This window comes from Carcharodon carcharias, chromosome 1 (genome assembly GCF_017639515.1).
Source record: "Carcharodon carcharias isolate sCarCar2 chromosome 1, sCarCar2.pri, whole genome shotgun sequence".
Taxonomy (NCBI): domain Eukaryota; kingdom Metazoa; phylum Chordata; class Chondrichthyes; order Lamniformes; family Lamnidae; genus Carcharodon; species Carcharodon carcharias.
In genome coordinates this window covers 137,301,650-137,323,563 of record NC_054467.1, presented here as the reverse complement: position 1 = coordinate 137,323,563, position 21,914 = coordinate 137,301,650, and the positions used below count along the sequence as shown (strand labels likewise).

The following is a 21,914-nucleotide window of genomic DNA, read 5'->3' as shown; positions in this document are numbered from 1 at the left end:
AGCCTGTGTAGATTAGTGAGGACAAGGTTTTGAGTTCAAACAAATTGTAATTTATGTAGGAAGGTGGAGTTGAGGTAGAAGATCAGTGATGATCTTGTTAAATGGCGGAGCAGGCTCAAAGGGCTAAATGGCTCACTTCAACTCCCGTTTCATATGTTCTTATGTACATTTTAAAATCTAATATAGAACTACTACCTGAGAACAATCAACCCTTTTCTTCAGATAATGAAACCATTTACATTTAACCTTCAAAACAATCTGTTTTTGAGTTTCACCCTACATTGAATCTAAAATAATGATTTGCAAAACAACTCTTTCATGAGGTGTCATTTCACCAGCACCAGCCAACATTTATACCCAGGTATTTACATTATTACCCAAGATGGTGGTTTTAATCATATTCTGCTTATCAATACTTACTGTATTACTACAGCAGTCAGACTCTCGGAATTCAGCCATAGTGTTGTCATTAGGGAAGCTTGGGTGATGATGATAGTCTCCACTATTTTGTTACAAGTGTGAAAAAGCTTATGTGAATAAAGGGCCAAGCACATTTTACACTCTGTCAAAGGAGGAAGTGAGAGAAATTTTCTTCATCTTTGTGGTCAGTTACGGAGTTGAGATCCTATTTCTACCCTTACTTGCCAGAAGGCAGGCTGCACCAGGCACAGTACATGACCCAGCCCACCAAATCCATGTGGTCCTTACTTTGGACAAGTGTAGTAGACCAGACGTTGTGCACTTTGGTGCCAAACGTAGAAGGCCAAAACTCCAATAAGTACTTCTTGCAGATTATCTTTATGTTTAATTTCTTTTGAAAATCCACATTAACTTAGAATGATTTGCACTTCAGAGGCTGTATAGTTTTTAAGATTTTGTTGTAAGACCTTGCAGGTAATGCCCCATTAAGTTAGGGTTTCTCGCGGTCAATCTTTTTAGAACAAACAAAAAACTTTATTGACATAGCACCTTGTCTTGTCCCTGGGTCAGTGTTTCACTTAATTTTAGAATGTAGATACTGTTAGTATGTAGGTGAACACACCAGCTAATTTATATGCTGCAATGAGAAGAATAACTTATTAATGCGTTTTTAAGTGGTGTTGAATAATGGAAGATTTTTGGCTAAGACACTAAGATCCCTACTCTTCTCTGAATGGTTCCATGTAATCTTTGACAAGCAGTCAACAAACGACCCACTATTAATGTCTAAACAAACTGATTCTTTGTTCAAACTCCAAGGAGACCCCCGTTGACTGACATCAGTGAATAACGTTTGGAAAACAGAACTATTTCAAGTTGCAGACATCTTTATTTTTAATCTCTCTCAAGAAATAATTTAAAGTTTCCATCACATATCTTACCAAATTACAGCAGGAGCAGCTCCAAGGAAATTCCCAGTGCATGATTAGAACATAAGAAATAGGAGCTGGAGTATGCCATTCAATACTTTGAGCATGCTCCACCATTCAATAAAACCATGACTGAACTTTTGCATCAACTCCATCTTCTGCCCTATCCCATATTCTTTGATTTCCCTTAGTTCCCAGAAATTTATTGATCTCTATCTTGAACATACTCAGCGATTGGGTAGAGAATTCCAAAGGTTCACAATCCTCTGTGTGAAAGATTTTCTCCTCACCTCAGTCCTAAAGGGCTGACCCTTATCCTAAGTCTATGAATTCTAGCTCTAGATGCTCCAATGCAAATTAACCTGGGTTGAAAAAGTTTCTTATTGCCTCTAGCTGGGGGAGAGGATGCAAGGACACCCAAATGTGGAAAATCTGGAAAGAGGGGAGAAGTTCTTTATTTCTAACATATTATTACCCATTTTTGTTTTATCAAGGAGTTCCTTTTATTACATCTCTGCCCAATAGTTCAAAACGACAAAACAGTGACAGTGCTTCAACAGATCAATACACAAACGTTCACTGTGAAATAAATGAAACCTCATTCACGCAACATCATCCTTCAGGTATTGAATCTGTTGAACATTTTCTTTAGATTCTTTGAATTTTGGGTCCCTTATGTATTTTATTCTAAAGGTTAACTTAAGAGGCATCTTACAGCAACCAAAAGATATGTGGTTAAATGCAGAAATCCAAGTTGTTCTTTCAAATGCATCATTATTTCAAAAGATTCCCAAGAACAGCATCTTGCCATCTAATTCACCATTCAAAAGTATTGAAAAGCATGATGTTGTTGTATCTCATTGCCTTGGACTGACAAGGAAAAGGTTTGTCATTGTTCATTACAGTATAAGTATCCTTTTAATGGCTTGGTAAGTCTTAATTACTGCCAATAAACCTCACTGGCACTGCAAATGAACTTTTGCAAGTCTGGAATCTCATTCCTTCAACTTTTAATTATTATTGGAATTTTTTTTTAAATTATATATTTTATTCTTCCTTGTCTCTTTTATCACTCTATCTTAACCTAATCTTTATTTCCTCTATATTTTGTTTTCTGCATCTGATTTGACATTGAATTAAATGTTCTAACTGACTTCCTGGTTTAGACTCTGCTCAGCTCAATGATGGTCCCTCAATCTGATTTGTTAAGGAGATACCTGGTTACTTGCCCTATTTACAGAGACCTCTGATGTCCTGTAGAAGGTGAAGCACTGCTTGACTGTTTAACAGCAATAAAGGTGGATTTTTATGGTCACCTGCCAGCAGGTTTGCAGGTGGGCAGTGCCTGTAAAATTCCTTGGATAACCTACCCATCACCCTTCATCCCAACTCGACTTGTTTGCAATTTTACGATGAACAAGTGTGGCTGAGGCCAGTCCCCCTTCTCTGCCCATATTGAGGCAATTAATGACCGTTTAAGGGACGTTTCCTACCCAGCCTCAACTTTTAAGCAGGTGGGAGGAGTTCCACACCAGCAGGAGGTTCCTGAAAAGTCACTCCGCTCAGGCCTTGGTTGGGACAGGGATGGGGATGTGCCTCCAAAAACAGCCTTCTTTAAATAAGATTTCACACCACCCTCACTACCTGAAAGGGTGGTGGAGGCAGAAACCCTCATAACGTTTAAGAAGCATTTAGATGTGTACTTGCAATGCCATGGCATACAAGGTTATGGGCCTAGTGCTGGAAAATGGGATTAGAATAGTTAGGTACTTGTCTGACTGGCACAGACTCGATGGGCCGAAGAGCCTTTTCTGTGCTGTAGACCTCTGTGACTCTATGACCCACCCCATGGGTCCTCCCATCCCTTCGGCCACTCCACTAAGAACTCCTGACCCCCTCTGCCCAACCGTCAGTCATCCACTCCCCATCCTGAGACCGCCACACTTACCTCGTCCTGGACTCTGATGACTGCTTGTAGTCTCAGTCCTGGTTACTGCAGATTCTGCTGCTGCTGGGACTAGAGAGCCCAACAGTCAGATTGGCCAGCACCTCTCTGAGGCAAGACATCCTCCCGAGTGACGGGGGGAGGTCCCATGTCCAGTCACTTAATGCTCATTGGAGTATGAATTGGCTGTGGGGTAGCCAGCATTGGTGGGGATGCTTTCCCTACCGGTTCTTTGGCTGGTAGGGTGGGACACACCAATAAATAAAAAATCCTGACCTAATTTACTGTGAAAGTCCCACAGGAAGTCTATGGAGATGTCCAAGTCTAAGGAACATCTCCACTCAGAGCAAAATCCAGCCTCTTTGAAATGCACATAAAGCTGACTGAAGTTCAAGCCAATGGAATAAAAGCACATTTAATAACATGATATTGATCTCCTTAATTAGTCATGAAATTGACCTCTGTTTCGAATTTATTGCAAATTAATTTCGCAAAAAATTACAATCATGAATCATAGAATGGTTACAGCACAGAAGGAGGTCATTTGGCCCGTCATGTCTGTGCTGGCCTCTGAAGAAGTAACATATGTTATATTAAGGCAAATGCAAGGCTGGGAAAGGTGTAGAAAAATAATGTAACTCAAAAGCTCCAGTTTACCTTACCATTTTTAACAACTCTTGTTTTTAAGAATGCGCCTGTCTATTAAAAAGAGTTCTGAATGAATTGTGCAAATTAAACTTTATATTACATCTCGATAATAGATTTTTACATACAATTTACATGATTGAAATAATTTGATCTTTGGGAAACTTGGAGGCTGTGCTGATTCCACTACAGAATACAATTGTTGTATTTTTATCTTGCTGATATCTTTATATTTAATTTTATATATCCTCTGGAGTTAGCTAGTAAGCCCTTACTGATGGCAATATTTTATCATTTACAATGCCACTGAAGAAAATAATTATCTCAAACCCATGGGACATATGGAATGACAATTTGTGTGCATGAATGAATGTTTTCTGTTTGGAATGCGGCATTGATTCCAGTTGTTACAATGAACATGTGAGAAAACACAATCTTCAAATTACACTAACTTTTATTACATAGGTGAATACTCAAACCAGCATGAAGCCCCTGTGTATCTCAATGAAATTCGGCAAGAAGGAAGCAGAAGGCAGCCGTCAGGTCATGTGGCCTGTTCCAGAGAAAGTCAGCTTACAGTGCCAATCATCATGTATCAAGGTAATTCAGTACTAAAGCTGTAGGACTGGCCAAAGTCTTCAAGTAAAATCAATTATTCATAAATATACATATTTTTCTTAAAGGGCAAAATAATCTACAATTATTCATGGCATTTCATTCATTGCACCATCCTGTGCAAATATTTTTTCAAATTAGGTACTCAGTGAAGTACTGAGCTGAGCTACTGGCCTGGATTTTTGCCAAGTCGGGAAGGCTTGGGAGTCCTTTAAGAATGGCAGCCGAAACCCGATTCCATTGTTCCAGATTCAATTCCCATGGCTTCTGATTTTCTGCAGTGCTTCTGATTTTCTGCTGGTTCAGGTCAAAACTCCACACCCTGCACTCCCAACCTGGCTGGCTCCATTACGGGAATAAGTACGCCCTACTCCTCTGCTATTTTCATGGAGTTGGGCCAGATTTTCAATAATTCATGGTTCATGGTACCTCAGAAGTGTCATGAATCTTAGTCTGCATGAAAGAGTCATTTGAAAGGCAAGTTCAAATGGTCCTCCTCATGCCCCTGCCAAGGTATACCGTCCAAACACCCCCTATGGCCCCTGATGCTCTCCATGTCATGGTATTTCCCCACCCCTTTGTAGCCCCTCATGTCCCCATGCCTAGGTATGGCCCCACTCACCCCCATGATTCCTCAGCCCCTGATGCCAAGGTATACCTCCTAAGGCCTCCCCAAGCAACCCCAATGACCCGTCATGCCACCTATGCCAAGTTGTGGCACTTCCATGCCTAATTACTCACTATACAATGTATGGGACCAATAAACCCTATAGTGATAACAGAATGTGTAAAAACAAGCTTTAAAAAGCTCATCCGTTCATAACCTTGCACTATGTCAAAAATGCCCTTTTTCTACAAGGCAATAAAAGTGTCAATCACCAGACCCTTTAAAATATCAATAGCAGAAACTGCAATCACTTGAAACATCTTAACCTTGTGTAAATAAACATTGTGCAATCGACAACAGAGATTAGCAAGCTAGAGCTGTCTATCAAGCACTGTTTTCTCTGGGACTCAGATATTTCTGGGGCTCAGCCTCATTATGTATTCTTGGCTGAGAGCCTGGGCATCCAGAGAAAATATTGCATGATTAACAGCTCTGGATCTCTGATCCCTACTATCAATTTCACAATGTTTATTTACACATGGTGAAGAGGTTTCAAGGGCTTTCAGTTTGAGCTATTGAAACTTTAAAGTGTCTGGATGATTAACACTTTTATTGGGCTATGATAAAAAGGAGCTGTTTCTACAAAAGTAGAAAGTCATCAATGAATTACTGTTTTAAAAGCTTTTTTTCCACATCCTATTGTCACTATAGGGTTCATTGCTTTTATATAGTGTATTGTGTGTCAATGGGCATGGACGTATCATACCTTGGCATGGGGGCATGAGGGGCCATAGAAGTTTTTTGTGGGGCATAGCTCAGCATGGGGAGTCATGAGGAGCCAAGGGGGTGAGTGGGTGGCTTGAGGTGGCATGGACATGGAATTGGGGTGTGGGGTGGTGTATGGGGGTGAGTGGATATGAGGGGTGAAGGCTGGGGAGCCTTTTTTTTAATTTTAACTGGGGGGCAGATCCCAACAGTACTGAGGCAGACCTTTTAAACAGCCCATTCCTGCACATGGCAGCCCTTTCTTTAGCTTGGTATCAATTTTTGTTTAATTGTGCTCACTGACAGAGACAGAACCCTGGAATTTATGGTTTTGTACATTTATGGTTTTTTGAGGAATAAATAAATAAATAAATAAATGAATGAATGAATGAATGGATAAAAGGGAACCTGGAGATGTGGTATTGGATAAGGTGCCATAACAAAGGTTACTGCACAAGATAGGACCTCTTGGTGTAGGGAGTAACATATTAGCATGGATAGAAGATTGGTTAGCTAACAACAAAGCAGAGATTAAGGATAAATGAGTCATCTTTGGGTTGGCAAGCTGTAACTAGTGGAGTGCCACAGTGCTGGGGCCTCAACTGTTTATAATCTACATTAATGACCTGGATGAAGGGCTGAATGTATGGTTGCTAACTTTGCCGATGACCCAAAGATAGATAGAACAGTAAGTTGTGAAGAGGATGTTTAGGGCTATAACTTCCGGGGAGTGGCAATCACAGTCGGATTGCCACTCTGTTTCTAGTTACATTGAAATGTAGCTACACCTTTCTCGCCTGACCTTCCGACTCAGGCAAGATGAGGAAAGTGCTTAGCAGTGGGTTCCAAGGCCTTCTGTCAAGTGCAGGAGAATCAAGGTTAAGGAAGACACATCCCCTTTTTTATGGCACTAGCTTCCATAAGGCAGTTAAGTTTAAAGGTCCAGCTCTTTGAGAAGCCAGGGAGAAGGTAAGCATATAAAGTAAGTGGGTAGGATGATGTGAGGGCTGTTGGAGGGGGTCCGGTTGGGGATATTGGTGGGAGTCGTGTTTTAGGGGGGTGGAGTCAGGTGGTCAGTGGGGGAGTCGGGTGGTCAGTGGGGGAGGAGTGTTGGGGGGGTGGTTTGGGTGGTTAGTTGTGGGGGGTGGTCATGTAGCCAGTGGGAGGGTTGGATGGTCAGTGTGAGGGAAATTGGGTGACCAGTGGAGGGGAGGGCCAATAGTGGGGGGCATCGGGTGATCAGTGGGGGTGGTCGAGGAGGTAGTTGGGGGTCTCGTGGAGGATGTTGGGGGCGTCAGTACTATAGCTACCCAGGAGTTAGAAGTGGTTTTAATTCTTCTAACTTTTTCTGGGTAACTATCTCTGTAAGCCAGTTGGAACATTCAAAAACTGCGATTGAAATCAGAGTATCAGATGGTTCCCAGTGCAGGGTAAATGCTCAACAGAAGTTTGAACTTCCCGGGCAATTGCCTTGCAATCCTTACCCGGGGACCTCCAGGGTGGCCAATGCTCCCTCAGTGCATCTTTGGCGTACTTCTCCCGGCTACGACGCCCTGGAGATCAGAGGTTATGGACTAAAGAGTCTGCAAAGGAATATAGATAGGTTAAGTGAGTGGGCAAAATTTTGGCAGACGGAGTATAATGAGAAAATGTGAACTTGCCCACTTTGGCAGGAAGAATAGAAAAGTAGAATATTACTTAAATGAAAAAGATTGCAGAACTCTGTGGTACAGAGGGATTTGGATGAACTTGTACATGAATCACAAATGTTGGTATGTAGGTACAGCAAGTAATTAGGAAGGCAAATGGAATGTTGCTGTTTATTGCAAGGGGAGTGGAATATAAAAGTAGGGATGTTTTGCTACAGTTGTACAGAGTGTTGGTGAGACCATAACTAGAATACCGAATACAGTCTTGGTGTCCTTACTTAAAAAAAGATATAACTGCCTTTGAAGTAGTTCAGAGAAGCTTCGCTCAACTGATTCCTGGGATGAAGGGGGTTACCTTATGTAGAAATGTTGGACAGGTTGGAGTTTAGAAGAATGAGAGCTGATCTTATAGAAACATAAGATCCTGAGGGGACTTGGCACAATGAATGCTGAGAGGATGTGTCCCCTTATGGGACAGGCTAGAACTAGGAGGCACAGTTTAAAAATGAGGAGGCCTCCCATTTAACATGGATTTGAGGAGAATTTTTTTCCCTCAAATGGTCACTTGTCTGTGGAACTCTCTTTCCCAAAGACCTGTGGAGGCAGGGTCATTGACTACTTCTATGGCTGAGTTAGACAGATTCTTGATTGACAAGTGAATCAAAGGGAGTAATCATCTACCCACCTCTGAACAAATATCAGTCTGATTCCAAACAAAACCAGAAAATTTCTGGAAAAACTCAGCAGGTCTAACAGCATCCGTGGAGAGAGAAACAGAGTTAACATTTTGAGTCCATATGACCCTTCTTCAGTCTGATTCCCTTTTGAAGGTGGCAGCTGACCTTAAATGAATTACCTTTCCCACAATTCTGGTCCACATGTCAATTTTCTAACGTGGGGAGAGAAGGTTTTACTAATCTCGAAAGTTGCTTGAGGCTTTTGATGATGAACCGGACAAATTGCCAAATCATACCATGACTTTTTTTCTTTCCAATGACAGCATGAAGTGACACCTACATTTTTTCCAAATTTCATCGAGCATAATCAAATCTATCTACTTTAACTCGCCCTTTGCTGAGATTATCATTTTTGATGCTATTAATGTTTGTTGTCAGTAAGGGCACCACTTCTAAAATGGTTGAGCTTGTACTAATGCTATTATGAAAAATCTTGAATAACCCATCACTCAACTAGCCTGTATCCTGATAATTTGTCTGATTTGCTAGACCTTTTCCTAACTTCCAATCTTACCATTATTTGGAGGCTGGTTATAGTATGCTAGTGGGGCAGGGCAGAGAGAATTTTATTCTACATCCAACGCATGTTATACTTCGCCTAGAATTGTTTGAAGTTTGTTTGTGTTGTGCCCATTTTTCAGGCAAAAAGCAATGCCAAAGAGTTCAATATGGTGTGCATTTGCTCATTCCATGCTGGAGTGCACTGTATTGGTGAGGGTGACCTGCACTCATATTGAGCGTCTGCCTGAAACAGGTCTTAGGCCAAGTATCTATGCAAATTGGAGACCTGATGTCTCTTTCAGATACCGATTTGAAATTGAACTGTGAGTGACAGCTTTTTCCAGCATGCGTAGACAAACAAGCACTGTTTAAAGGGATTGAGTGATCCATATTACAACTGTAAGCCGCTGCCTGCCACTGCCCGGTCTCCTTCTGCTATGCTTGAGCTAATTTCACTCCCACACTCGCATGATGAGCAAGTTGCCTCTGGGGTCATGACTAACACATGCAGCTTGCCTCTACTATACAAATGAGGCTGATGGACTGATATCCTGTTGTGCTGCTATCAGCCCTTTTAAGCATGTGCAATGGGCCCTGCATTTGGGTTGTGGATGATTCTGTGCGATCAAATTTCATGTCACTGTTGCCTAAATTCTGAAATAGCTAGATTCTCTGGGGCTATTAATCCTCAGCTTGATTGGCACATTTATTTTAAGACTTCCATTAACGTCAATAACTTTAGCATTGAGCTCCCAAATGTTTTAATGTGTATCAATTTTTAGTGAACTTGAAATATGACAGTAGGCAAACTGTTATCACAATCTATAAAGCATTACTTTTCAACACTTTAAGGAATATGTGATCCTGTCCAACCATATGGTAATATGCAACAGCCAAACAGTGAGGACACTCCAGGACATGAATATGAAAACTTTCTGGATCTTGCAGCATGTGAGTTGATTTGTTAGGACTTAAGGAAAATTACATTGCCTATGAACAATATTTTTTTTCACTTCAACTACATAATAAGTAATATTGAGGGTATGACACATTGAATGAGAGTAAAGGGTAAATACTGCCAGAGCCCTGTTTGTTCAGCTGTGTTTTTCCAGCTAGGAAAGAATTTTAAAAGGCCAACAGGATGCTTATCCTATTGGCACAATTTTGCCCTTGGCGGGGGTGCACACTGGCGACAGTCAGGAAACTAACTGCCACCCGCGATCAGGCCCGTGGGCAATTTCATGCAGATGGGCGAATTAAGGCCCGCCCTGCATGGATCATGAGCGGCAGCGCTGAGGGCTGCCTGTGCAGACACCGAGATGCCTCAGGGAGATTGTAACGCTGTGTAAAAAAAACTAATGAAGAGAATAAAAGTTTAATAAAACATGTCCCCTCATGTTTTTAATTCAAAAATAAAGTTTTTATTTAATGTTCATTTGCTTTAGGTAACCTCAATCCACTCATGGGTGAGATTTCCTAAAAAATGTAAATGCCACTTGGCCTTTTCGCCTGCCCACCAGCCCTTAGGTTGGATGAGCAGCGTAAATTTGAATTTAATTAGATTGTTAATGGCCTTAATATGCCTTTTAACTATCGGCAGACATGAAGTCAATTCCAGCGGGTGCCCACTGAACGAAATATCACGAGACTGTGTGATAACATCAGGACGCACACCCAACATCATCGTGTGCCATTTTAGGCTCGGGCGTGTCAGATGCGCGCCCGCATGCCGAGAGGAATATTCTGCCCCATGAACAGAGCTCAGCTGTCATCCTAGAACATCCATGTAATCTGAAGACTAGGGGACCTAGAACAGTGCAGTGTTAATGCATAATAATTTTTTACAGCATTTAGGAGTTATATTTGTTAATGAGAATGCAATGTCCTTCTTCACTTATCCAAACAGAATTAAAGCTTTGTAAAGTTGCAGTATTGTAAACTGTTTGCTGTCCTTTGCATCATGTATTCATTTTCCTCCCTGCTGCCCATCTTTCTTCCTTCAATCTGGAGGCCAGGACATTCACTGGGAAATAGCACTGTAGCTGGTGTCCATGCTGCATATGATCTATGTATTTGTGCTTGAATCACTGCTGAGACTTTGTGCTCTACCCCATGAGATGGAGCTCTCCCTGTGCCCTGCAACGTATTGCTCTACCTCAGGAATCAGCTGAGAACCAGCAACACTCACCTAAACAGGCCAGCTAAATTTCAGTATCAAATCTTCTGTAATCTTGGCACAACTTGAGGAACATGGGCCAGGATTTTATATTGGTTGGGAGGGCTTGGCGGGAGCGGGTGGGAACGGTCGCAGAGCCGACTGCTGCCTGCGATCGGCTTGGCACGTGGGTGGGCCAATTAAGGCCTGCCTAGCATGGATCACGAGCAGTAGCACTGAGTACTAGCTGTTGCGGGCAGGGAGAGGGGAGAGAGTCAGGTCGTGCGTGAAAGAGCTCTTCATTCTCCCTGAGGCAGCTCCGTGCCTCAGGGAGATTGAAGCGCTTTCTAAAGAAATTATTAAAATGACTAAAAATTTAATGAAACATTTCTCCTCATGTGACGGTGTCACATGAAATGGGACATGGTTTTATTTTCAAAATAAAGTCATATATATAATCAGTATAATCAGTATTGGCTTTAGGAAACCTCAACCCGCTCGTGGATGAGGTTTCCTAAAAAACGTAAAGTCTGCTTGACTTTTTGCCCTGCCCAACAACAGTTAGGTTGGATGGGCAGCATAAATTTGGAGTTAATTAGTGTGGTAATGGCGACTCCAGCACACGCCCACTGAACAGAATATCGCGAGACAGCGCGATGACATTGAGACGCATGCCTGATGTCATCATGTGTCATTTTACTTCCCGGCTTGTCGGGCCCGCCCCGCACGCGGAATGTAAAATTCTGCCCATGAAGTAATGTATATTCCTGAGAACAGATATGTTTTCTGCACTAGCATCACTAGCATCATCAGTACTGAGAAACTGCAGCATAGATCATGCAGATTACAGGTTCAGATGAAATGTTTTTATACTTTTCTTTTGTTGAAACATAAAAACATGATGAACAATAGGATCAGACAATTACTTTCATCTCATATTCTGTGAAGGTGGATGTTTTTTTAAAAAATATTTTAGGGAATATGGTGGTATTCTGAAAAGAAGGGTGTGTGTTTGTACTTGTGTATGTGTGCATGAGCGGGCATGTATGCGTGTGTAATTAAACTGGGAGAAGGCTAGTGAAAATAGCTTGCCTGTGGGAGCATAGTGATGAAAGGTAAAGGTTGCTAGGTGTATGCATTTGTAATGAGAGGCTATGGTGAAGTTGAGTGGATGAGTAAATAACTTGGGTTTTCAAATTTGCTTTAGGTGATAGGCATGGACTTGACTTTTTAGCTGTCAAATTTCAAAGGAAGTTTAGAAGTGATAAGGAACTTTTATAACTTACAAAAGTTTAATAGGTAAACAAAGGAAGGTTATTAAATTTTATTTGACCCACAAGTGGAGGCAATCGGAAAACATGAAAGATTTTTATATTTTGGAAAAATTGAGTTCAAAGATGTACTTAGGACAATGAAATCTAAGATCAAAGCGGAAAAGGATATTTAAGGAAAGATGTTTAGTTGAGTTGAGGTGACTGTGTGGGGGATATGTCCTGAGACCAGCTCTGTGCTGAGAAAAGTTGTGAATTTGAATCAGCTATCCAGTTTCAAGCCAAAAAAGTCTTTGTTTTTAGAAAACAGTTGGTTTTTGAATTTCCTTCAGATTTCCACAGCAGAGTGGAAGAGAGTGAGAAGTCGTGTGGTATACTTTATAAAGTAGCAGCAGTTTTTTGCCTTGTGTAATATCACTGGATTTTTACCGTTAAAAATCTTTAAGGGATCTGTTGCCAAGTCATTTACATTGTGGAGCCTCTGCGAGTCTGAGAGCATCATGGATAGCACGTTTAGAGAGGTGGTCACACCGCAGATGAAGGGACTTGAGGAAGGAAGGGAATGGGTGACCACTAGGCAGTCCAAGAGAAACAGGCAGGTAGTTCAGGAGTCCCCTGGGTCTTGCTCACAAATCGGTATTCCTTTTTGGAGGCTGATGAGGGTGCTGGTTCCTCCAGGTAGTGCGGACAGAGCCAAGTTTCTGGCACCATAAGCAACCTGTCTGTACAGGAGGGGAGAAATGGAGGAAGAGCAATAGTAATAGGGGATTCAATGGTTAGGGGAACAGATAGGTGCTACTGTGGCCGTCGATGTTACTCCAGGATGGTATGTTGCCTCCCTGATGCCAGGGTCTGGGATGTCACTGAACGGCTGCAGGGCATCCTGAAGGGGGAGAGTGATAAGGCAGAGGTCATGGTATATGTTGGTACCAATGACATAGGTAGAAAGAGGGATGAGGTCTTGCATCAAGAATTCAGGGAGTTAGGCAGTAAACTAAAAAGCAAGACCTCTCAGGTTGTAATCTCTGGATTACTCCCAATGCCACCTGCTAGCGAGCTCAGAAATAGGAGAATAGTGCAGATGAATATGTGGCTTAAGAGTTGGTGCAGGAGGGAGAGTTTCACTGGGACCGTTTCTGGGGAAGGTGGGACCTATACAAGCGGGACGGTCTACATCTGAACCAGAGTGGGACTAACATCCTTGCGGGCGGGTTTGCTATTGCTTTTGGGAGGAGTTTAAACTAATTCGGCAGGGGGAGGGGACACAGAATGTTAGCAGAATAGGGACACATTATAATACAGTAAAACAATCAAATCAGAGGGAGTACAGCTTCATTAAGCTTCAAGGGAGTAAGGCAAGGCTGGATGGCCTCTACTTTAATGCCAGGAGTATTACAGGTAAAATGGATGAGTTAAGGGTGAGGATTGGCGTGTGGAATTGTGATATAGTAGCCATCACTGAGACATGGTTGAAGGAAGGGCAGGATTGGCAGCTCAACATTCCGGGATATAGAATCTTTAGGTGAGACAGGGAGGGTGTAAATGAGGAGGAGACATTGCATTATTAGTTAAGGAGTCAGTTACGGCCTTAAGGAGAGAAGATATCTTGGAGGGGGCATCGAATGAAGCTTTGTGGGTAGAGTTTAGGAATAAAAAAGGGGCAGCCACATTGTTAGGTGTTTATTATAGACTCCCAGATAGTCAGTGAGAAATTGAGGAGCAAATATGTGCACAATTTGCGGAGGTGTGTAAAGACAATAACAATTGGGTAATTATATCAGGTGATTTCAACTTTCCGAACATTAATTGGGATAAACATAGTGTTAAGAGCTTGGATGGAGTGGATTTCTTGAAATGTATACAGAAGAACTTTTTATGTCAATATGCAAAGGGTCCAACAAGGGATGGCACAGTGTTGGACCTAAATCTGGGAAATGAAGTCGGACAGGTGGCTGAGGTGGTGGTGGGGGAGCATTTTAGTGTTAGTGACCACAACATGGTACAGTTTAAGTTTGTTATGGACAAAGAAATAGACAAGTTGCAAAAAAAATGTTTTGGATTGGGGGAAAGTGGATTTTAATAAAATAAGGCAGGATCTGGCCAAGGTAGTCTGGGAACAACATCTACTTGTGGGGAAATCTACAAAGGAGCAGTGGGGGGCATTCAAAAAGGAAATGGGGAGGGTACTGGCTCAATATGTTCCCTCGAGGGTGATTGGAAGGAGTAACAAGCCCAGAGAACCGTGGATGACCAGAGATGTTCAGGTTACGATGAGAAAGAAAAGAGAGGCTTTTAGCAGGTACAAGGGAAGCAAATCAGCAGAAGCATTGGTGGAGTCCAGAAATTGCAGGGTGGAGCTTAAGAAAGCAATTAGTAGAGCAAAGAGGGGATATGAGAAAGCTCTGGCTGGTAAAAGTAGGGAAAATCCCAAGATATTCTACAAGTATATCAATAGGAAGAGGATAACCAGGGAAAGTGTAGGGCCCATAAGGGACCAAGGGGGCAAACTTTGGGTGGAGCCAGAGGACATGGGTAGAGTGTTGAATGAATACTTCACATCTGTCTTTACCTAAGAGAATGAGAATGAAGGTATCGAATTTGGGGACAGAGACTGTGAGGTTCTTAAGCAAATTGATACAGGGAGTGACAAGTTATTGGAGGTGTTGGCAGGCTTAAAAGTGGACAAATCTCCAGGTCCAGATGATTTGTGTCGCAAACTGCTGAGGGAGGCAAGGGAGGAGATCGCAGGGGCTCTGACCCAAATTTTTAATTCCTCTCCGGCCACGGGGGAGGTGCCAGAGGACTGAAGAACAGCTAATGAGGTTCCGCTATTTAAGAAGGGTTGTAGAGATAAGCCAGGGAACCACAGGCCAGTGAATCTCACGTCAGTGGTAGGGAATCTATTGGAGAAAGTTCTGAAGGAGAGAATCTATCTCCACTTGGAAAGGCAAGGTTTGATCAGGAATAATCAGCATGGCTTTGTCAGAGGGAGGTCATGCCTAACAAATTTGATTGAATTTTTTGAGGAGGTGACCAGGTGTGTAGATGAGGGTAGTGCAGTTCATGTAGTTATATGGATTTCAGCAAAGCCTTTGACAAGGTCCCACATGAGAGATTTATAAAGAAGGCAAATTCACATGGGATACAGGGTAATTTGATAAGGTGGATTCAAAATTGGCTTAATTTTAGGAGGCAGAGGGTGATGACAGAAGGATGCTTTAGTGACTGGAAGCCAGTGTCCAGTGGCGTACTCGTTCCCCTATTAATTGTCATTTATATAAATGACATAGATGATTATGTGGGGATGGGATTAGTAAGTTTGCGGATGACACAAAGATTGGCTAGGTGGTTAACAGTGAGGTTGAGTGTCATGGGCTGCAGGAAGATATAGATGAGATGGTCAAATGGGCAGATAAGTGGCAGAAGGAATTTAACCCTGAAGAGTGTGAGGTGGTACACTTTGGAAGGAGTAATTTGACAAGGAAGTATTCAATGAACAGCATGATACTAGGAAGCTCTGAGGAACCAAGGACCTTGGCATGAACATAAGACCTCTGAAGGCGGAGGGGCATGTTAGTGGGGTGGTTAAAAAGGCATATGGGACACTTGCCTTTATCAATCGAGGCATAGATTACAAAAGTAGGGAGGTCATGTTGGAGTTGTATAGAATCTTGGTGAGGCAACAGCTGGAGTACTGTGTGCAGTTCTGGTCACCACATTATAGGAAGGATGTGATTTCACTGGAGGGGGTGCAGAGGAGATTCACTAGGATGTTGTCTGGGATGAAACATTTAAGTTATGAAGAGAGGTTGGATAGACTTGGGTTGTTTTCGTTGGAGCAGAGAAGACTGAGGGGCGATCTGATCGAGGTGTACAAGATTTTGAGGGGCATGGACAGGGTGAATAGGGAGCAGCTGTTCCCCTTAGTTGAAGGATCAGTCACAAGGGGACATAAGTTCAAGGTGAGGGGCAGGAGATTTAGGGGGGATGTGAGGAAAATCTTTTTTACCCAGAGGGTGGTGATGGTCTGGAATGCACTGCCTGGGAAGGTGGTGGAGGCAGGTTGCCTCACATCCTTTAAAAAGTACCTGGATGAGCACTTGGCACATCATAACAACATTCAAGGATATGGGCAAAGTGCTGGTAAATGGGATTAGGTAGGTAGGTCAGATGTTTCTCATGTGTTGGTGGAGACTCAATGGACCAAATGTCCTCTCCTTCACTGTGATTCTGTGATTCTGTTTACTTATGTGTTTTGACCAAGTGGGTTTTTTTGGGGGAATGTGTTGTAAGACTGTAGTAACTATGTAATTTTAATCTCATGTGTTTGTGTTCTTTTCTTCTTATTAATAAATCTTTTAATTTTAAAATCCTAAAAGTGTTACTGGGATTCTATTCTTTCGGGATGAATAGTTTTCCCCTTGTTTTCAAAATACAAAAAAAAAGAGTTATGATCAGTAAGACAAGTTTCCCTCTGGGATTTGGCTTGTTCAGTGAATAACATCGGCTGTGGTCGTAACATATTGAAAATACTTTAACGTAAATGATGGGAGAATTGCTGGAATTAGTCATCAGAGGCAGTAAGTGAGCATCCGCAAAGCTACAAGCTGAGATAGGAGAAATAGTGTAGCTTTCTGAAAGATTTTCAACGGGGCAGAATTTTACGGACCTTGCCGGCGGGTTTTCAGGTGGGGGGGAGGGGGGGTCTGTAAAATTTCCCGGGTGGCCTGCTCACTGCCCTCCAGCCCACGCTTGACCTGTCTGCAATTTTAGGTGGGGTGTGTGAGATTGGCGTTAGGGGTTCAGGGACAGGAGTGTTAAATCACTGTGGGGCTGCTGGGATCGGCAGGATTGCATTTCCTGCTGACTCTGGTGGCAGAGTGGGAAACATCACCATCTGAAAAATCCTGCCCATGGTTGTTTGCTCATTCATTTTAATGGATCCTGGTGGGTTTTGACTGTTTCTTGATTTAAGTCCCCAACAAGTATGACTCCCCATTGGAGGGGAAAACTCATAAAATTACTTCTGTTACCTGATGTTTTTGGGTTAAGCCAGTTAAATGGGGTAAGTGGTTTCACACAAAGAGCTGTAATAATCTGGTAAGTTCAGATGTTCAAAAGTTGGTAAATACTCTCTTGAAAAGTAAAGGACATGGAGAAGTGACAGATAATTTAGATTAAATATATAGAGCAGCCAAAAATAAGCAAAAATGGTAATGGGCCAAATGGCATACTCTCAATCTTGTGTCATTATTTTGAAAATTGGAACAAATATTTGGCAATGAATATGAAAAAACTTTCTCCTGCATTACTACAGCATCTCCACTTCAGAAGTATTTCATTGGCTGTAAAGCATTTTGATACCTCTGATGGTCATGGAAAGTGCTATATAAATGAAAACCTTTATTTCCTCTTTTGATTATCAAGCTGTGCCATCATTTGGCTCTTTGTCGGTTCAGACCAGTATTGTTGCTGCAGCAGCTGGAAATGAAAAACATCTGGTACTCACTTCAGATGAGTGGGCTACTCCTGTCAGTTGTTACTTTGACCCATAATCAGCTGGTCACTTGAACTAATGGTGTTTTATCCCCTCTGCAGGTGCTCCAGTTCTCCATCATGATCACAGCCACAGCACTAACACAAAATGAAAGAGAAAAATCATATGTTTGTGAGAACAGCATTCCTGAAGTGAAATCTCCATGCCAGTAATTCTATTTTAAGAGTGTTCTACTCCGGTTCTACTGTTGATACAAAGGCTGAAAAACGGAGTCTTATTTTATAATGTAAATTGTGTTTAAAGTATGCAGGTTCTGGAACAGGATTCAATTAAGGTTTAAGCAGATTTGTTAATACTCAATAATTCATTAATATATATTGTTTAGTCAGTGATGGGACTTATGTTTCATTATTATGGGTTTCATAATAACATTTTACCTTATAATTGGAGAAAGTTCCAGACAACAGATTCTTTATACATGGTTTTAAGTTTCAACAAACAAATATTGTGATTTTACTGTGAGATTATTAAAGCCTATTGAAATAAAGCAGTTAGAGCAACAGGGAATAGAATGAGGTGGCACCAAATAATCATATGACTTATATACTTGGCTTGATTCTAAAATCCCACAATTTCATTGGGAAGCTGCATTCACTGGGAAATTGCAACCTCACACCCCATTGTTTCCAGTTCTTAATTTTAATGATGCTTCTTCTTGGTGTATCTGACTTAAATAGCAGGGTTATCCTGTTGGAATGGACAGGGTGGCGGGTGAGGGCATGAGGCTGTGAGCAAGGTGACAAAGGATGCAGATGGAGGGAGCATGTTATTTACTTTTCACTTCAGTTTTCCTCAGTTCTTATTCCCTCCTGCCAGGCACCTTCTGAGAGTATAGATATCCCCAGAACTTTGTCAAGAACATAAAATGATCAATTCAAAACCATTTGTTCCATTGAATGTGCCTGTACTAGCTCTTTGCTTGAGAAATCCAACTTATCCCACTGCCCTGCCCTGTGTCTTCCTCTACTTCAAATAGTATTCAGTTTTTCTGTTATGGGAATGTGCTAAAAAATATATAAATTGTTTATCTGGCTGGATTTAAAAAAAAAAAACGAGCCCTCTAAAGATATTGGAAACTACCCACACTGTTGCAATACACAGTCACTTTCCACCAAGTGGGATGCAAAAAAAAGACACTCAACTCCCTGAGGAGTGTGAAAGACACCATCTCCTTTTGGTTTCACATTATCCTAAGACTTTTCAAATGCTTCTGAGGCGAGACATCAAAATGCAGCTAATGTTCTAAAAATAATGACTACAGTAGACATGGACTGATAGAATTTCTCTGGAATATACAGCCAGCCTACTTAACAAGCAGGAGAGGGAGAGAACAAGGAACAATGCTGTGGTGAAACTGAAGCTGTGTGCCTTCTCTGTTCTCTCTCTCTATCTCTCTCTCTCCCACACAGAAGTGTTGTGCCCAGATTTGCAAAATAACCATCCTGAGATGAGAAATCTACTGCAAACCAAGATCATTTGGGAATAAAACATGGAAATCAGGCTCCATACAACTACACCCAGGAAGACAACTGAACAAAACGGCCGCAAAGTGGGATCACCACACCGAGACCAGCCAAGGAACAGTTAACCATATACTCATCAGTTTTATTTTTACATGAACTGTAAAAAATCTTTAAACTATCCTCTTACCCTGTCATCTGTACTAGTGTGTGTATGCTGGCAGGCGAATGTGTGACGTATGAATGGTAGATGCGATTTAACTAATTTTTGTTAATTTGGGAAATGATTCCAATAAACTTATCTTGCTCTTTGTTTACCTTAAGAAAACCTGTCTGACTAATTCTTTACAATTTGAAAGCATAAATAGTGGGTCCCCTGCAGATTTGGCAAAGCACATCCTCTCTAAATTCATTAAGAAACCCTGCTCTGGTCAGACCTGGAGTGGGAGAATAGGGGAGTCATTTCACCCTTGCTCACGTAGTTGTAACAGTCCTTAAAAAATTAAATAGTCTCCACCACAACCATTCTTTATCTCTTTTAAAAGTCATGCTCAGGATTTGGGATTTCCAGGGTTTTGACTCAGTGATGATCAAGGAATGACCGTATATGCCCAAGCTGCGAAATTGTAATGGAACTTGGAGGTGATGGCAGAAGTTGTGGATTTGGGAGGTGCTGTCAAAGATACCTTGATGAGTTGCTGAATTGCATCCTGTAGGTGCTTAAAACTGAAACAGAGAAAATATTGATTTCCATTTCATCCAATCAACACCTTCATAACATAAAAAAATCTCTAACAAATCTCCTCTTAATTGCCTTTGCTCCAGCTGAAGTAGTCCCTATATCTCAAAACTCTCCTCATAAGTAACCACAGTGGTTACATATGCTTTCTGCTTCATCCAGGTGAATTGGCACCATTTGTTTTCTTTAGCTTTAATGCCTTTTCCATAACGGTGTTGCCAAAACTGCACACAATACTCGAAATGTGGTCCAACCATTGCCTTTTAGAAATGCATCATTTTATCTTTACTATTGTATTCAATGCCCCAATTTGTAAAATCAATATTATTGCCCCTTTTTATGGCTTTATATACCTACACTTGCACTCTCAGAGAATTTTGATTTGTATTCCTAGATCCATCTAGTTATGTGTGCTTACTGCTATCCCTTGTTTTTTTCTCCAAGAATTAATTAACTCCCACTTCTCCACAACGAATTGCATCTACCACCTGCCTGGTAATTTTAAACTGGCTTAAAGCCTTTTGCAGTCTTTTGCAGCTCTCACTGATCAGCAAATCTCCTACTTTTGTGTTGTCAACAAGTTTCGATAACACTCCCTATGTCCAAGCCCCAAAGATTCATAAAAGCTCAATCATCCCATCCGATCTTTCCACTCCTTAAGTGTGTGATCATAACTGAATGGACTGAAGGTCAAACATGTATCTCAGCAACTTGCTACATTGTCAAGCTGCCCAGGGAAGAAAATTCCTATCTCCGGCAGATGTGTAAATTCCAGTGGCTTATGACATGATCCAATCCTGCTTTTTAAAGAATTATTTCAAAAACGGCAGCATCCACCAAGCAATGAATTCCCATAAGTGGTATAGGAACCTGAGAGATGCATTCTGGAGCATGAGTCATCAGTTCATTAAACACTCAGCTTTTGTGTTTTAAATATTTGTCTTTCCTATATTTTTATTTCCATAAAAAAACAACTGATGCATTATGTAATGTTTTTACGTGTTGTGAGGTGAAAATAATAATTAGTTCGGATATTGCAATAACTGCTATGCCAAGGCAGTAGCTCCATGACATTTAACGCATTTTAACTGCGTTCAGTATCCAACAGTACATGGAGCTGTTCCACAGTAATTCTAGAGAGATGAAAACATAATTCACTGGAGTCCAACATAAACACTCATTCAACTGTATAAATTGATTTCAGGAAGGTATATTTGTATGATTATTGTTGTTAAAACTTTGTAAATCAAGGCTACATCAATGTAATTAATTAGTCCTTCTCATCAAGAGGCATAAGCCCTATTCAACTTTGTACACCTTTCATGTTGCTTCTGCTCACTTGTAAATGTTGTGAAGGTTTTTATCCTCCTGAATGCCAACTAAATCCCAGTCTTTGGCCCTTCATTCACCACAACATTTCTGCCGCCAGTGATTTGCTCAACCGCACCCTCACTTCCACGTTATATACCCTCATCCCCAATAAAAACTTTACTTCCTCTCACCCTGGCCATTTCCCTGGTACAACACTCATCCCTGCGCCCCAAGTCCAAGAGATGCAGACTAGAAAGGATATGGGAAATTGGTTCACCACCAGATCTGGCTGGACCAGAGGAAGCATTATCAGACACCATCTGATAAAACTGCTCAATATTCCAGGATGATCCTGGAATACAAAGATAATTCTAAATTTATTTTCTCTACTACAAACCATCCTCTTAAACTCTTTCCCCCTGTTCCTCCACCTTCATCTCCAATAAGTGTGAGGAGTTCATGGCCTTCCTTGTCACTAATCAAGACAATCCGGTCAGCTGCCTCTACTATGTCCCTCCCTTACATTTGCCCACCTGGCCAAATTTCCTCTAATACTTCCCCTTCCACGCCCAGGCCTGAACTCCCACCTTTCTCTCCTATCTCCCCTC

General features: G+C 41.6%; 1 protein-coding gene across 7 annotated transcripts in view; it reads left to right on the top strand.

Annotated features, from left to right (window-relative positions):
• Window positions 1-19,579, top strand: part of LOC121283302 — a 121,697-nt gene extending 102,118 nt beyond the window's left edge. For 6 of the 7 annotated variants that reach the window (XM_041197770.1, XM_041197761.1, XM_041197780.1 and 3 more), the window contains 4 exons: window positions 1,844-1,972; window positions 4,405-4,539; window positions 9,666-9,764; window positions 17,838-19,579. In XM_041197770.1, the coding sequence (XP_041053704.1) occupies window positions 1,844-1,972; window positions 4,405-4,539; window positions 9,666-9,764; window positions 17,838-17,887 (413 nt within the window). In that variant the 3' untranslated portion in view covers window positions 17,888-19,579. The remainder of the gene's footprint in view (window positions 1-1,843; window positions 1,973-4,404; window positions 4,540-9,665; window positions 9,765-17,837) is intronic. The other variant, XR_005944230.1, reaches the window with a different exon arrangement.
• Window positions 19,580-21,914: the final 2,335 nt, after the last annotated feature.